Source organism: Cryptomeria japonica, chromosome 3 (genome assembly GCF_030272615.1).
Source record: "Cryptomeria japonica chromosome 3, Sugi_1.0, whole genome shotgun sequence".
NCBI classification, from domain to species: domain Eukaryota; kingdom Viridiplantae; phylum Streptophyta; class Pinopsida; order Cupressales; family Cupressaceae; genus Cryptomeria; species Cryptomeria japonica.
The window spans coordinates 790,264,185-790,282,774 of record NC_081407.1 but is presented as its reverse complement, the minus strand read 5'-3'; the positions used below and the strand labels follow the sequence as shown (position 1 = coordinate 790,282,774).

The window sequence follows — 18,590 nt, the reverse complement described above, 5'->3', positions numbered from 1 at the left end:
TCAACTTTTTTAATTTTAAAATTTGAAATAATTACCTTTAAATTTTATCATTTAACTTTTAGTTTTTGAGTTATTTAATAATTTAATTTTTTAAAAAATAATCAATATTAATATATTTTTTTGATTGGTAAAAGGCCTAAGCCATAAGATTTTATTAATAAAATAAAACCTAATACAACCCGGCTCACTAGGGGCACCGGTAGGAAAGAGCCGGGTGGAGAAAGCCTCTAGTCTTGCCCCAAAAATCTCAATTGTTCATGTATGGATACAATTTGAAAAATTACAAAACTTTACAAAAGCCTGATACAGATAGCATGTAGTAGTACACAAAAGTCTGCCTATGTTTTGCCCTTGGATAACCCACAAAGTGAGGACCACATGCCGAAATCTGAAGAGGTTGTCACTCATAGCTACGGCCTTCCCATGAAGTACGAATCTATCCAATCCATTCCAATATAACATTCTCCTTGGGGTGACCTGTATTGATAATATTCCTTGCACAGAAATAGTCACAAGCAACCTCCAACCATCTAGTCCTATTGTTAGCTGTTAGCAAAACCTTGCAAGATAAGAAAGCACCTTCATTTCTAGTGCATGTCAATTTCAGTATATCATAATCATATAAGCATAAAGAGACACAAACCCAAAATAAAGCCCAGGCTGGTGTGAGGCCCCTACCCCTCTGAATGCATAATCTTTATATATATAGGTGTTATTTTTAGAGACCCAGATAGCTAGAGGGGACCTAGAGCAATGGCATCAATATTACACTATAACCCTCAGGAAACAATATTGCATGAAATTGAAAACCAAAGTGCAATGTCAGTAATACAGGAAAATGTCAGACTTTAACCATAGAGAAGTCTAAAATTATCCATATAAGCAAAATCTTATCAGTTAGCCCTGTATAACCACGAATCTAAAGTAAAGTCTTAAAGTGTCAGAGTAGCCACATTTCCAAACAAAATAATGCTAAATAACCATAATAGCAAGCTACCAAGTAAGCCCTAGCTAGTGCAGCAAATTCTTGGGGATTCTCAAAAAATTGAATTTGACAAAAACAGGGAATATAAACTATGCCCTTAATCTTTCAAGCCCCTATCAACAAAAACACAGTCCCCATGAGGAGGGTGAGGATTTGCAGAAGAGCTCGACGGGATAGCCTCCATTGTCGCTCTTCGAGTCCTTTTTCTAACCTGAGAGGAAGGTTTATCGGCCAAATGAGATGCCTTAATAATCACAAGAGGAAGTACCTGGAATTTTTCGATATCCATTGCAGGGAAGTTTGGTGGAGGCGAAAAGCCTTCCTCAGTCATATATTCGACCCACCATTTCGTGCCTTGAGCAAGTTTCAAATGAAGCCATTTCTGGAGGAATGCAATGTTTCTAGCAGTTATCGGTTTCCTTGCTTCGAAGGAAGAGATATCTTTGATAACCAAGATAGGGCATATCGCCACATTCCTAGCACGATTCCTCTCACTCGGCTCAGCATAATCTTCAGGGTAAGTAATCATCAGGTTCTCACTAGCATTGTGGACTGCAAGTTCTAAACCAGTCAGCAAATTCTCTTTAAAAATCGCCTGGCAAAGTAGAATTGCCTCATTTTTGGGTGTGCCCATGACCAGTAAAATGGCTAGAAATGTAGCAGGAATGTTGTAGTTAACCCTAAACCTGAATTCATAGTTCATATGTTCCTTGCCCATAATTTCTATAACAACCCTCACAACGAGATCATCAAGGTTGTTTAAGATCTTGCTCCAATGTTCCTGTTTAATTTGTCCCTTGAATGCCATGATTCTGCTTTCTTCCTTGGAAAGCATAAGAATTGCAGACTCATTTTAAAGTATCCGACACAGTAAGAATGCCAAAGCCGAGCCAGATTGAACTTAAAGAAAGCCGAGAAGGCTCTCCAAACTAGGTCACATAAATGTCACAGATGCCGAAAAGAAGATGATGAAGGCAAAATCTCAGACGTCGCCACCTTTAGAAATGAAGCTGTCTATGGTTAATGAATAATGATGAGGGTGAACAAATGAAGAGCCTAAAGACATATGGTAAGCAATAAACAAAAGAAAAAGGGGAGCAAAAAGCCAAATAAAATCATACAAATAAAATTAAAGGCTATGACAGAGCACATACCAGAAATAAAACCGACGAGAGAGTGGGGGGGGGAAAGAAAGATAGAGGAAAATAAAAGAGTATGGAGAAAGAAGGGAAAATGGAAGCTCAAAAACAGAAGAAAGAAAATAAAAGAAAAAATAAATAAGCACGAACAAGAATATGGGAAAATATGGCAAAATATAAATAACATAGAGGAACAAAAGGAAAATAAAATCTCTATATATATCCAAATATATATATGAATATAACACACACATATATATGTATATGAACATATATATATATAGACATATATATATATAGACATATATATATATAGACATATATATATATATATATATATATATATATATATATATATCTCAGTATAAGTATATATGCATATATAAGTATATTCATATACATGTATCCATATATATGTGTAAATATTCATGTATATGCCTCCACATATATATAAATTCAAAAATAAAAGAATAAAAGAAGAAAGGAGAAAGAAAAGACATAAGAGTAACATTAAATAAAATCAAAGGATCGGGCAGGGCATGGGTAGTAACACATGCATGCCAAAGGTGGATTGAAGGGAACAAGAAGGACAATACTGTGGACACCAGTCCAATAGCCAATAACTTCTTAGGGGGGTTTGAGGTTTAAGATCATCTTACCATCCACCCCAAGATTGGCCAAGGAATCAACCTTTCTGTTGCCTTCTCTGTAGATATGATTTGTTGTATACCTCTCAAGGGAGATGAGAAGGACAATTGCCCTATTCAGTTGGCTATTAAGTTTCCAATTAGGTGTAGAGCCCATTCTAATAGCATTAATAATAATAGCTAAGTCCCCTTCGATTTCTAAATTCTTAATTTGTAGATCCTTGGCCAAAACTAAACCTTCGCAAAGGGCCTGTATCTCAGCCATGTTGTTGGTGTCTATTCCAATCGGTTTGCAAAGGCTAGCTATCTCTTGACCATCAGAGTTGTGGATCACACATCCAATTCCTACCATCCCAGGATTGCCTCTTGAGGCACCATCAAAGTTTAGCTTTAGCCACAACCTGAAGGAGGGGGGGGGACCAGACAGTCTGAGATCTATCACAGATATTATTAGGGGCCCCTTTGCCAAAGAAGGGGGGAATGTTGAGGCCGTTCTACTTTCTTCTAATAGATTCATCCCATCTCGAGAACTTGGAATTATTCTTCTGTGATAATAGTAATCTACTGTTGACAATTTCCACAATTAAGGCTTTTTTATTGATTAAAAGATTCTCACATAGTACTTTATTTTTAAAAATTCTTCTATTTCTTTCCTTCCAGAGTTCCCAGATGAGGATTGAAGGTGCAATGTTCCAAATAGTATTGTAAATCCCAATGTTCTCATGAGATGGCCAGCTCTGAAACCACTTAAGAAGATCATTATGCTTCGGGGAGTACCAGCACAAGCTTTCGCATAACCAATCCCAACACACTTGACTATAATGGCAATTCAAAAGGATGTGGTTAACAACTTCACTCTCTTTTTCACAAAGAGGGCATCTAGAGGGGCCTTCAAAGCCTAACTTAGTGAACCAATTAGTAGTTAAAATTCTGTTTTGAAGTGCGGCCCAAGTAAATGAGCTTGGTTTGGGGAGCCCTACTTTATTCCAACAAAGTTTGATCAGGAGATCAGTTTTTGGCAAGGATAGCTTCTCTTGCAACATTTTATAACCTTCCTTCACACTGTAAGAGCCTGTTTTAGATCGTGCCCAAATAAGTTTATCTCTGCCATGGTGAAAGACAATCCTCCTATCATTTAAATGTCTGGTTAACACCACAAAATCATGATTAGGGAGGCCAAGGTCAGTTAGTTGTGTCCATTCCCAGCCCAACACCGGGTCACCATTGGGGAAAGTTACATAGTCCTTAACATAGTGGCCTCATACATCCTTCAATCGGGTTATAACTTGTTCATTAATTCCTAGGGTATTGAGAGCCAGATAACCACCCCATGAGTCTTCCCAGAAAAGGGCATTTTCCCCATTGGCAATGTCCCAAGTGAGTTTGTCCATGATAATGTCTCTACATCCTAGCAAGAAGTTCCAAATCCTAGAGCCTTTTGGAGGGGAGGCAGTCCTAAAAAGGCAACAAGGGTCATTATTAGCTAGATACTTGGACTGGATAATTTTTACCCATTTGAGATTTGGTTCATTGTATATTTTCCATACCAATTTTACTCCAAGTGCCCTATTTTGCATGACAAAATCTTTCACTCCCGCCCCCCCAGAATCTATAGGTCTACAAATTTTATGCCATGCAATCAAGGCAAGCTTCTTCCTATCAGCAGTACCCTTCCAAAAAAAGTTTCTTAATTTTTTAGTAGGTAACAATTTTTGCTTCTATAAATTTACTGTTTAACATCCTATTTTGGGATTCCGATACAAGCCTAGGGATGCTTTCCAAAAACTTGGACTGTGCTCTTAAGTCAGACGTGTCCCAATTATTCAGAATTTCCATAAAGTGATTAACTGCTTCTTGAGCAATCAATTTGGGGTCATCAATATTGTTGCCAACCCTATCCTTTATAGTTGAGATCCTATTAATGTTCCTTTTGATTTAAGTGTTGTTGTGAATTTTTTTGTATTTTTGTCTCCATTATGAAGCCAATTCTCTCTTGATTTTTGCTTCCAATAAATCTCTTACTTTGCTAGAATGTTGGAGTAAAGTCCTACAAGTTCTTTCTCTCTGACATAGCTCTGCTGATTCATTCCATCCTTGATAATTATTTCATTAAGCTCTCGTAACTCTTTTTCAATTCTAGCTTTTTCTTCAAAGATATTGCCAAAATTTTCTCTGTTCCAATGGAGAAGTTTTTGCTTAATAGTTTTCAGGTTAGCTACAAAACAAAACATTTTAGATCCTATAAAGTTTTCCTCACCCCACCATTTTGCAATCAAGTTAAGGAAATTTTCATCTAGCATCCACATTTTTTCAAATTTGAAGGGGCATCTAGTAGGTTGCCTATCTTCTTCAATCATAAGGTGTACAGGGAAGTGATCCGAACCAGAAGCTAGAATTATGTGAGAGCTCTTAACTTGAGGAATTTCAATCAGATTTCCTTTATAAAGGAATCTATCAAGCTTCTCTGCAATGTAGCTGGAGCCTGAACTCCTGTTATTCCATGTGAAGGTATCGTTACTAGATATAATTTCCATAAGCTCATTGGTGCAAACCCAATGTTTAAAGTCTTTCATTGATTGAAGAATTCTTCTGAGCCCCCCCCCCCCATTTTTCTGAAATGTCTAGTAAGGCATTGAAGTCACCTCCACTAATGAAATGATAGCCAATATAAGAATCAAAGAGGTTGCTAAGTTATCTCCACACCAATCTCTTTTTATCATCAGGAATGGGACCATAGACATTTAATAGCAGAAAGCTAAGATTACTATACATGCTCTTAACCATACCTCACGTAGATTGTTTATTGCTAAACATTGGAGTGTAGGAGATCCGCCTGGGATCCCATATCATACACAGACCCCCCGACGCATCATCAGCCTCAACAGAATCAATTCTCCACAAACCTATTTCTTGCCAAATTTAATAGTCATCAAGTGTAAACTTTGTCTCTTGCAACATTAGTAGTTCAAATTTCCAAGAAAATATGAAGCGCTTGATTAGGCGTTGTTTGTTAGGGGCCTTTAGTCCCCTAACATTCCAGGAAATTATCTTCATGGCTCTTTGGGAAGGACCTTCCCCTTCCCTGCATCAAAGAAATCAGTAAGCTTACCTTGGTCTCCGGCCAAACCATCCAATGTTCTAAGTTCAACAAGAGACTTTCTGCCTCTTTTTTTACCTTCAGTCGCACAGTCAGGGTGATCAATACTGTGGCAATTTTGATTGATTCCCAAGATAGGATTCGAGTTGGGGGAATCAACAGTCCTAGGGCTTCCAATCCCATCAACCTGAGGGGCCACACTAGTAGTATCTATCTCCACTTCCCCATCCTCCTCCATAGAATCCAGAATTTTTTGAATGAGGAAGTGTTTTTCCTCTTCCTCCTCAGGACTCAAAATTTCCTCATTGTTGATTCCAATTAAATATAATGTTGATTCTAATTCCAGAGGAATATCATGGTTGATTTCCTCAACCTGAATGTGAGACTCATGGTTATCCAACCTTGGGTCAGCGGGGGAGCAAAGATTGATATCTACAGAATTGAGTTTATCTAGTTCGAGATCCATGTCAGATCTAAGGGCATCAGTTTCTTTTAGAAGGATCTCCAGGGATTCCTTATTTTTGTAATGGGGAGCTAAATTAATATCAGAGTGTTCATGGACGAAAGAGGCCGGGGGTTCTGGTTGGGTTCCCTCGAGAGTTTCAAGATAGAATCCGTCCTTACCTTCATTAAATTTCATAGTAATTTCAGGTCTTGTGGAATGAGATTCCACATTAATATGATTATCATTCTCTATCTCAGAATTTTTTATTAAAATGTTTGTTATATCGATGAATCCATCATACATGATTGGATTAATAGTCCAAGACCCTCAGCCTGATAGAATTTCTACTGGGTCGAAGGTTTTAACATTAGTTTTTATTTCTATAAGTAGTTTTATATGTTTATATTGGTCTTCTCTATTGAGACCTTCACATTCGATGTAAGTGATATTCGACAGGGAGGGCCCAAATCCACCCAACTCTGCATCCTCCTCGATTTAAAAGAAGACGGGTCGAAATTTGGATACCATTCAATTCAGGAAAAACAATGTCCCTGAAATAATCTAACTTTGCCCGAAAGAATTTCTGTTTTAATATCTGAATTCTTACACAGAATGAACAAAACATCATTTCAAGATGAGAGATACTTACCTCCCGCGGGAACCATGAATACCACCAGTCTATTGCCTCCCGGGCAGGAAGGTCCTTGCCGTTCCATTTGGCCAAGAGCCCTAATCTGTAATAAAGGTTCCACATAGGATTCACTATCACTACCTTTTGAGGATCATTGTTCCATGCCTTCAACACTATCTTCGTCCCGTCAATAGTGAACTCTACCTCCTTTTTCGAAAACCCATTGGGGGCGGTGATTACTGTTCAGATTCGGCCTAGGAAGAGGCCACAGAAGGACAAAATTCCTTTGCCGAATTTTGCCTTAAATTCGCTCCCTTCTGGATATTGCTAGGGTAAGTTGCACACCGCCCTTGTGGGAACGCACCCCGAGGACTGGTAAAATGAGATCGCAGGAACTGATTCCTTTTTATCCTTTTCTTCCCTTTCTTGCTAACCACCGTCTTCCATTCTCCAGAGGTGTCGTTGCGCGAGGGTGCACTTTTGGGGAGCGGAAATTGAAAATTTTGCATATTCGCTCGCATTAGTAGAAGTCTTATTTTTGTTTTTGAGACAAGACACAAAATAATAAATATTAATATTTTAATTTAAAATTTAAATAATTAATAATAATGATAATATTACAATAATTTCTAATTAATTAATTGAATTATAAATTATAGTAATAAATAATTAAAATTTAATTTTTCATACAATTTTAAATAAAACAACTAATTAATAATTAATAACAAATTATTAATTTATAATTAAAATTTAAAAGTAATGAATATATATTTCATCTATCACAATATTAATCAACTTTGATGATACTTCGAAAAAATATAAAAATTCTCATTTAGCAGAGAATTGTAGGAGTTGCTGTTCACCCAAATAATATTCTTGAATTTGAGCTGCTTGTTAAGGAATAATAACATTGGCATCAAAATTAGTAATACAATTCTTGAAGGAGTCTCTTAGTTTATAATCCATTTTATTCAGCACGGTTTGGTAGACAATGCTATATGGCCATTATTGACACCTCTATTTTTTTTTTTGTTGACCCAGTGGTATCCCCAACCCAGCGGAATGCCGTGTAGATTTGTGACTCAGCCCAGCGATCTCCACCACCCTTGCCCTGGTCTTACTTTGTTGCCATGTTTTGGGGGAGGAGGAGGCGAGCTGAGGCGAGACTAGGCCACTGGAAGTGGTGGCCCGGCCTGAACAAACCACACACCATTTAACCCAAAACAGAGAGAATTGATCTCGGGACCGATATGGGACGAAACGAAAGCCCTTAACCAACTACGCTGCCCCTTCAGGCTATTATAGACACCTCATTTAACTGTAATATGTTTTAGTCAATACCTTCAAACGTCTTCACTGTTTATAATGTCAATAATTTTAAGTTTATTTTATTCAAAAGAATCAACCTATCTCTGTCAGGTTGCTTTTGGTTCTATATTTGTCACCCAGCCTTGGAATTTTTAGAAATTGTTGGGGTCAACTGGCACGAACAGAATAAACAATGGATAAGCATGAATTTTCTCTTTCAGCTACAACTAATTGTTAATACTGGTGTTATTGTTTTCAAGAGTTCAACTTGCACAACTGTTTCTATGTGAAAGTATGTTTGTAAAGTCTAATCTCAGGTTTCACATCGAATAGAAGAAACTACAAATTAATTTTGAAGAAGTTTTGGTTGGCGTTGGTGTTGCTAGTTGGTATTTTTAATTTGGAAGATATTTTAATAAGTCTATAATTGGAAACCCTGCTTCTCTGAATATCATTGTCTACACCTGTTCATAGCTTTCCTAGCATCATTAAATTTCAGAAAACTATCATTCCACAAGAAAATTCTCACTGTAGGTTTCAATTTCAAACCCTCTATCGATAAATATGGTAGGCTACTCTGCACCTGCCATTCCTTATGCTACTTACTCAATTCTATTTCCTTAGATTTTTCAGTAACTCTGCCATTAAGGAGGAGCTCGAGGAATAAATTTTAACCTATATAGACAGTGGTGGAAAGGCAACGCCAAGCATGAAACAATAGAAGTACTAGACCTGGAAGTACATAGAAGATAGCAGCTAGAGTCGCTCCTTAATCCAATATGAAGAGGGACGAGCTCTACAACAATCCTTAAAAATCTCAATCCCGTTGAGGATGAGAATCAGTGTCCCTCAACTCCAGCAGTATGTTTTCATAGCTCTAGTGTCTTACCTAGTCTAGTGACTCTTTAACTTATAGGGACAACGTGGTGCTCCAATAAATTTTTGGGCTGGCAACATTTTTTTTTTGCATTTTGGTGATGGTGGAGACTTCCATGCTAATTCTCAAGCCAAAAAGTAAACCCTAATCTGCTGGTCATACTTCAGGAATTCTCCAAGACAATACAGAATCAGACCAAGAAGTTGAAGGACACTCTTTCACAATCTTTTCATGCAAACCAGTCTTTTACAGCTCCTTCATGTAGTTGGAAAACAACAAGAGGGCATCAATAAACACTCGTACTAAATAAGACAATTCCTTAATAAAGGGCTTCAAACATATGCTTGAAGCCAGTAACTCTGCTTCTATCACTGAATTTTCGATGCTGAAATTCTTGAAATTACTCAGACAGCTAATTAACAGCCCCCTGCAAAGTGTCATGTCGATTGTAGTGAAAGCTGCAATTGCCCAGGCAAGGTAACATTAGGGATCAATGACTCAATTTATGGTAAATACAAACTTTGACTGATGAGAATTATTCTTACTCTCCTGGTGGTTATCACTGTTTCGGGAAAAGTTAGATAGTTCTTTGTCCATAGTCTTAGTTATCTAAAGTTCATATTGTACAGCTGTTCATTTTTCATAACTTACAAGCACTTCCCTTGCAACAACCACCTCTTTATAGTAATTGTTATATGTCATGTATGAATCCGCTCTATTTGCATATTCCAATAGGGGTTTTAGTGATGTAACTTTTTGTCTTCTGCTTGTGTATATCGTGAAGCTTGTCTAATCTATTGCTAGATCTTTTCTTTGTGATTATTCTCTTTAATTAATACAATTATATCTTATCAACATAAAATTAATTAAGCTAACATTAATTCTGATACTTTTGTGAACAGATACGGAGTTTGGAAAGTATTGTAGCAGGAGCCTTGAGACGAGAATTACAATCCGAACGCCTTTCAAAGCATTTATCCACTGAAATTGAGTACCTGCAATGTTTGGTACGCTCATGTTGTGCAATTCTTTTATTTGATTTCAATTTCCTTTTATAGAATACACCTTTTTAGCATGAATAGATTCCTTGAAAATTTTAGTCGAGTTTTGAGTTTATTGGCACATGTGGTTCTTATTATACAAAGGATGCATCTGGAAACCATTTATTTTCTTAGTGCAGGTTCGACAGCGTGAAGATGAAACTCAGTGCAGTCGAATGTTGTTAAGGTTCCGTGAAGAAAAAATTTCGAAAATGGAATCTGCTGTAGGAGGTTCTATCTCCTCAGCAACAATATTATCAGAAGAAAATAAGGCATTAAAGGAAGAAGTAAAGCTTCTTCGAGGACGGATTGATCGTAATCCAGAGCTAATCCGTTTTGCAATGGAAAACATTAAACTCATAGAACAGATTCGAAGGTAGTTTTCTTCTACCTATTCTAGTTTAGTCAGTTTTTGACATTTGTGCGTTTGCTCGGTAGTTTATAGTAGTCGTCATCTGTAGAATGCAATTCATTAACTTCAGATGTAGTTGCGTTTAAATGATTTTGTGTGCAAAGTATTAAAGCAGATCAAAGATTATACCTTTAAAAATGTGCGTTTTGAAAGTATTTCTATGATTGAATGTCCTTATTTCATATTGTATGTATATAAGGATTCAAATTAATAAATTTAAATGAGAGACAATAACAAATCCTTCATCCACAAGTCTCTTGTTGCGCCAAAGATGGATGTGCTCAAGGTGGGTTGGTGTATGAAGAAATGGATGTAAGGTGTTCAAAACAGTAACATAACTTTGCATTCAAGGTTCTTTTGAAATGAGCTCATATGTTGAGCTATTTATAAATTTTGGGGGATCCATGGTTTGTATTGATTTGAAAGATCAATGGCTAGGAATGATTGAGAGGATTGGATGCATGAGAAGTCTCCATTAGTCACTTTGTGATAAGTGCACGTGAAAAGGCCATGATCCAAGGGATTTGAATGGCTAGGATTTTATAAATTGAATAAATGGACAAGATTCAAAGAAAAGATTTTATGGAGCTTTTTGCATGCATTGAGCCATGTGCAGGGTTGACATGGCTAATGATGTTTAAGATTGTGCAAGTGATTAATCAATTAACTAAATGATTTTAGGTAGCTAATGATTTGATGGGGAGAATTGCAATCAAATAAACAATTTGTGTTTATTTAATTTTTGGAAGATTGGGATATGAGTGATGGAGTTAATTAAATAAATGTTCTTTATTTATTAAGGCTGGATTATAGATGAAAATGTTGAAATTATTAATTAATTAAATAAATGATTGGAATTTAATAAAGTAATGCTAGGAAGAGGATTGGATTGGCTAATTAAATAATTGCTTTTATATAATTAACAGTGGAAGGGGATATATATCAGATGAATTGGGTGATGTTAGGAAATGGTCAAATTTGTGTCTACACATCATACTTGTGTTCCAGAAGGACATGTCTCTTATATAATGGTTGTTTTCAAAATAGGGACATTCCCATGATACAAGGATGAGATGTTCATTGTCACTCTCTCATTGTCATATGTAGGAGGAAATGTTATCATGATATCCTTGTAAAATAGGTGACACCCTTGGGATGCCCTTGTAGAGTGGGGGATACCCTTGGAACATTCTCCCTTGTAGGGGATCACTAAGCATCCCACCACTATAGGAGGCATGCCAATAGTGAGTGGGCAAGGGAGGATGTTTGGAATATTACAAACACCATAAAATCCAAAGGAAGAGATAGCACACATTTAGAAATCAAGAGTTATAGAGGGGATCAAAGTAAGAAATGATAGTGAATATCCAATTAAGTGGAAGAATAGAGCTATCAAAGACCCTGATGGGCTTATTTCAACAATGGTATATAAGAATAAAACAACATAGGATTCTGTTGATGTGGCTAAAGTTGCATCGCTGCAACTCTATCCGACCAACGCAGAATAGAATGTTCTCGTCGAGTATCCTATCCTCTCTTGTATAAGGAAGCCCTAATGCTGCTTTTAATTGATGAATGGAGGCGACCTCAAGGTTTAAACTGTCAAGTCATGACTAGGGGATAACTCAACGGCCGATGTGTTTTGCTAGGAGCACAAGGGGCCTTATGTTTTGCAACAAGCTGGTCAGTATTTGATTCCCGAATTGGGAAATAAAAGCAAAAGAGAAGGGTTTAGGAAACCTAAAATTAATAAGACTGATATGTGGGTAGACGGATTCAACATAACCAATCCTTGCTTGGCCAGATGGCTCACAACCTCGCAGGAACGGTGCAATCTTCAAGGGGACTTGGAAGATTTTCAGATTGCAAATGCATGGCTAAGCACCCAATTCTGGCATAACTCAGACAGACACTTGCAATTGAACTAAACACGATTTAAAGGCTCATGCTAACCATACACAAGGACACACAATCAGTATATCCTCAATGGTATGAGCTCAAATCCATCAAATTCCTGCACACCCAAAAATAAAGATCTATCTAAATTGCTGAAAGAAACCATGCAAACATACTAAAACCAAGATGATAAACACCAAATCAATGTCCATTATATTGATTCTAGCTGCCTATTACAACAATTTTTGCAACATTTCTATGCTATTCCTAAAATCTAACTAGAATCTAACTATCTAACCCTAAAAAATCTAACAATAATCAACCCTTTACAAAAGAAAGGCCTTTGCCTTTTATAGATTTTATATATTGAATCAGAGGCTAGGATTGATTGCATCCAAGGGTTCTGATCTGCCTTCTAGAAGCTAGCAGCTTTGACCCATGCCCACACAATTCCCAGTAATCCACCCAACCACTATCTCAATTGCCTACAACTATTTGGCATTAATTCGGTCCTCCTGGTAGTTGAACATAATTGGTCTGTGTCCCTTTGTTTTAAAATGCATTAGGTGAGGCACACAGGCAGTCATGTAAAATAAAGTATTTCAATTTTTAAACTTTAAATTGAACTTCTGGAATTAAATCCAGCAGTGTGTCCTTCTGAGAATGCACATTCTCATTGCATTCTAAATGTTCTTCGTCTTTGATCTTGAGGGTGGATTTCAACTTGTCGTCCAATGGCACGCTTCCCAATGCTTGGTTTCGATCTCGTGCTCCTACATCTTCTTCTCTAGCTTCTAGCGCCTGGCTTTGATCTTGTGTTAAGTCGTCACTTTAGCACCTCCTGATGTCGTTTTCCTACGAACAATCAATTTCACCTTTAATCAATCAATTTGAAAAATTAATTAAATTAATTTGACAAATATTAAATTTTATTTAACGTCTGGCTTCGTCTCGGTGGAGTTTGGGCTTGAGAAGCTCTTTGTGAAATGTATCTTTTAAATGTCTCTCTTCAAATGTGAGATCCCATCCTTCGTCTTGATTCGCTCTCCAACTTAGACGAAATTCAAGCCTGAGAGGTGAATTGCGAGATGTTAAGCTCAAGCCTTTTTAAGAAGCATATCCAATTTTGAACGCTTCACCTAAAATGTGAGATTTTGGCTTTGCATTTTAACACCACCCTTGTGAAATTTCGTGTGATTTTACCTCTTTAATCACCTTAGTCTTAGAATTTCGAGCATATTGGGGGTTTTGAGAGATTATCTTTTTAGGTTATAACCCCCCTCTTGGCAATTTCAGGTTCAACAAGTGAAATGAGAGATGATCTTTAACTTATGTTTATTTGCTCTCCTGACTTTTCGGCCCTTTTGGCCAAGATGTGAGACTTTCTATTAAAACGTCCTTTCTCCCTTTTGAAAGTTTCAGATCGAAAGGATTAAATGAGAGATTTAAAAAAAACACACTTTAATTGCCTCTTCACAATTTTGGGCCCTTTGATTAAAACGTGAAGTTCTAAAAAACTTCATTTGTCTTCCTTTGTCAAATTTCACGATTTCTAGCCCAAACGTGAGATTTTAGCTCAAGTCGAAGTGCCTTTGCTCATGATTTTTGGGCGAATTTGGTCTTTTGTAAGACTTTCTACTTTCAAGTTAAAGGAACTCCTTTTGAATTTCGAGCGAAATTCGGCCACTTAAGAGGTTTTGGGCGATTTTGTCTTTGAGCGATTTTCTTTTTAATCCCGCAAACTCCACAAAATCGCTGAGTTGTCTTCACTACGCCCTTTCTAAATTGGAAATTCGGCATGCTTAGTAAAAATGCATGATTTTAACTAAATTCGGCTATTTCTGATATATTGCACGACATATTCATCTTTTCTCAAAATATAATCAAAGGCCGAAGTATGTTTTGGCCGCCTTTTGTTTAAATGAAATTCACGACTTTCAATGAGGTGTGTGAGTTTGTTTTTATTTCATTTTTTGCAACCTTGTAAAATGTTGAGTTTTATTTCAACGTTGATCACTTAAGTGCACTTCGGGATTTTTGGATGTAATGTGTGATTTCGTTCGTATTTGTTTTTTGGCAAACTTCGACATCTTCTTGTGGAGTGCACAAAACTTGAGATTTCTATTTTGACACGCGATTTTTGGCTTTCTTCGGGTTGCCTTTTATAGATTTTCGGCATTTTAAGTCAATGTGCGAAACTAGACATTTTACAAACTTAGGTAATTTAATGAAATCACGCGATTTCACTCTAACTCCATGAAATTGACACGTCACCCTTCACTAATGATTTTCGGGCCCTTTGGTTGAAATGCATGATTTAGGATTTTGATTTTCGGCTCAAAGAGTGTTTGCGCAATTTTATATCTTTCATTGCATTTTCAGCCAGATGACCCTCTCTAATTTCGGGTTCTTGAGGTCTTTGTGTTTTTCGGCCCTAAAGGCTAGAATGTGCGATTTTTGTTTTGAATGCCTCTCTTTGCTAGGTGAAATTTCGGGTTAATTAGAAATCTTGCGATTTTTTTAATTTTTACGCCCTTTCATCCTAATGCAAACCTCGGGCGATTTGGAGACTCTTGAATTTTTTGGCGAATTGGGGTTGTTTTGCACGAATTCCGACTTTTTCATTTTTTTTCGGCTTAAAGAAGCTGATTACATGACCTTGAACTCTTCATTTTCGGCCTATGGGCTCCTTTCTACCCCTTAGGCAGATTGCAACCACGGGGGTCCCTTGTCAAAGATGGGGTGCGCTGTGCAAAGCACAACAAATGCTTTCAAATTACTTTGCTAGCAGGAGCTCTAGTGAATATCCAGTTAAGTGGAAGAATAGAGCTATCAAAGACACCGATGGGCTTATTTCTACAATGGTATATGAGAATAAAGCAATATAGGATACCTTCAAATTACTTTGTCAGCAGGAGCTCACGTTCTTTTCATACCTTGGGTGTTTGATGCAAGAGCATTTGGATGGTTGAGCAATCAAAATTACTATAAATAGGTTTTTAGTTGTATTTTGGTTTGTGTGTTCTAACCTTGCATTTTTAGGTTTATAAGGCAATTTCTATTCTTCTAATTATTCAATTTCAAATGTTTTTCCTTCCATTTGCACATTCACTGTAATGTCCCACTTTGAAATATAATTTAATAATGAATAATAATAATAAAATTAATATACAAACAATATAAATAAAAAATTAAATTAAAATATAAAAGAATATAGTTAAATATAATTAATATTTAATTAAGTTAATGAATGGTCAAAAGGCATGAAATGATAAGTTGTGACTCCCAAATATGAGGTATAAAAGGGAGAGGAGAACTCATTTGAAGGGGGGATAAACTGGGAATCAGAAGTGCAGATCTGATTGTGAAAGGTTGTGCCCCTTTCAAAGGGCAGAAAATATGAAGAGTTGCACTCGTTCAAAAGGTGCTAATGGTGAAAGGGTGTGTCTCTTGCCAAAGGGCATACATGATGAAGAGGTGTGACCTCTCCCTCACATTGAGAGATATAAAGGAAAGGAATCAAAAGCATCCAATGTAAAGTCCTAGTATTGGTGATGCCTCAAACCACCATATGAGATTGTTCTTTGTTCTTTGTGACACCTTACAAGACATGCCAAAGTTTCCTAAAATTCATGCAATCATGTTGAAGGAAAATTAGGTAAAGTCTATTAAGTGTCCCTTGTGAGAAAGCATGAGTGAATCTAAGTTGAAGGAAAAGAAGCCCTGCCCTTTGGTGAGTTGAGAATTTTGATCTGGACCTTAAGTTTTTAATGGAAAAAACTACTTTCATTGATGTTGATTGCAAAACTCAAAGTTTATTAAACTTGTTTAAATATCAAAATTTATCTTCAAAAATCTATAATCCAAAATGTTACTTTCCGTTGCTTTCCATATCAGTGACTGTAATGTCCCCACTTTGAAATATACTTTAATAATAAATAATAATAATAGAATTTAAAATACAAAAGAATAAAAATAAAAATTAAATTAACATATAAAGGAATATAATTAAAATTTGATTAGAGTTAATGAATGGTCAATTGGCATGAAATGATAAGTTGTGACTACCCCAAATATGAGGTATAAAAGGGAGAAGATAACTCATTTGAAGGGGGGATAATTTGGGAATCAGAAGTGCAGATCTGATTGTGAAAGGATGTGCCCCTTTCAAAGTGCAGAAATAATGAAGAGTTGCACTCTTTCAAAGGGTGCTAATGGTGAAAGGGTGCGTCTCTTACCAAAGGGCATACATGATTAAGAGGTGTGACCTCTCCCTCACATTGAGAGATATAAAGGAAAGGAATCAAAAGCATCCATGACAATCACCATCGATCAGATCAGATCAGAACTGTTATTCAGGCAGTAACATCCTTGTTCTTGGTGGTATGCATGGGGATGTGCTTCATATATGAAGCCTGATAATGTTGATATGCAGAATTTAATAGTAATATTAATATAGACTGCAATATGTATGACTGTCATAATATACATCACAGTACAAAGTGATATTGCCATTACTTTGTCCTAAGTCATAAATCTATTCTAATCCTTCTATTCCCCAAAGGAGAAGGGTGCTGTTAGGGAAGGGCAGAGTAAAACCACTTCAATAGAAAGCCCTAAGGGTGAAAGAACTCCTAAAATCTGGGCTGCAGGCCCCAAAGGTGAATGGACTGAGTTGCGGTAATTTGGGCTGCATTAGAGATGGTATCATTGCGCCCTAGACAAGCAAGTTTCCCATCTAGGAGTAGGAAATCAGAAGGAGATTAAGATTAGGCCTAAATAAGGACAATGCCTAACTGTACTATGAGCAATCCTAGTCATTAATTTGTAACTACTGTAACATTATAGGTAATAATGTATGTTTCCCTTTGAGAATTGACAACCTATAAATAGGGGACATTACATTCACCTTTCATTGGAATTATTGGGGGGCCATTTGACACATGTTGACTTTTTCTTGACACCCCACAAAAGGTGAAGAGTCACAATGTTTCATAGGGGCACTTAGGGTGATGGACCATTGCATGTTCGTAATTTAAATTGCATGTTTGACCTCCATTTTCATGCCAAAGACTTCAAATGGGGAACTCGTGTGGAGGAGCTATTTTGAGAAGATAATCTTGCATGCTTACCTTTATGATGGTATCTTAACGAAGGAAGTTACTTGATCTCCTTGATTCTTGCTTTGACTTGCTTCGAGGATGGCACCACTTGTGCAAAGGGATATGACAACGCAGACTACTCTCTTACACCTTCTTGATTGCCTTTGATTCCCTCAAAAATGGTGGACATCAAAGATTAGTTACAATTTACTTTCTAGATCTTTCTTGAAATGGCTAGTCATGGTGCTTTAGTTGGAAAATTTGTAAAAGAGGACAGAAGAATGTGTTGGGGTTCGCTTTCATGTCATTCTTTTGCAGGTTGAAGGTGGCAAAAAGTATTGCAGTCATTGATGAGAGATAGTCTTAGCATCACATTTTTTTCGTTTCTATGTAAAGGCTGTTTATGTTTCAGATTTGGTCTTGTGTTATCTAGGGGAGTTGTAATCTGTAATGTGCTGGTTTTACAAGGAGAGATGATGTCTAGATTTTCTCTGTAAGTCTTGATATAATCTTGTTATCTAATCTAATGAAATCAGCAGTTTTTTTTAGATATTATTGTCTATGAATCTGTCTGCAAATCCAACTAGTTTTGAGGGTAACTTTTTATTTGTATCAAAAATCAGTCAATTGATGGATTATGGGATTGTTCTAAGTTTTAACAAATCAATAAACACGAATGGGAAAGTTATCATTTATTACTATTAAGTTTTATCTTGGAAAGATGCCAATTTGGTGACTACCCTTTACAAGTTGCATGCTAGGTTTTAGATCTAAGAGTAGGTCTCCTATTTTAACTTACTTGGAGATATAATGCTTTTATTGACATTGCAAAATGTGTTGTGAAGTGCTGAAGGTAAAGGTCAGCATTCATTCAACTCCCTCACCTTTACCGCATCAATTTCACAACCTGCTTAATCACTGCTTTGATACCACTATAAAAGAGCCAAACTGAATTCTAAAATTCCAAAACTCAGCTTTGGAATGAAAATTTGCCTAAAATAATTAGATATC

At 36.6% G+C, this 18,590-nt stretch overlaps 1 protein-coding gene across 6 annotated transcripts in view; it reads left to right on the top strand.

The window, feature by feature from the left end:
- The window catches only part of LOC131069597 (kinesin-like protein KIN-12D), a 114,950-nt gene that overhangs the window by 44,366 nt on the left and 51,994 nt on the right, over positions 1–18,590 (top strand). For all 6 annotated transcript variants that reach the window (XR_009112147.1, XR_009112148.2, XM_058005117.1 and 3 more), the window contains exons 15-16: positions 10,032–10,136; positions 10,310–10,545. Coding sequence is in view for 4 of the 6 variants with exons in the window: in XM_058005117.1 (XP_057861100.1) it covers positions 10,032–10,136; positions 10,310–10,545 (341 nt within the window). In the remaining 2 variants the exon portion in view is untranslated. The remainder of the gene's footprint in view (positions 1–10,031; positions 10,137–10,309; positions 10,546–18,590) is intronic.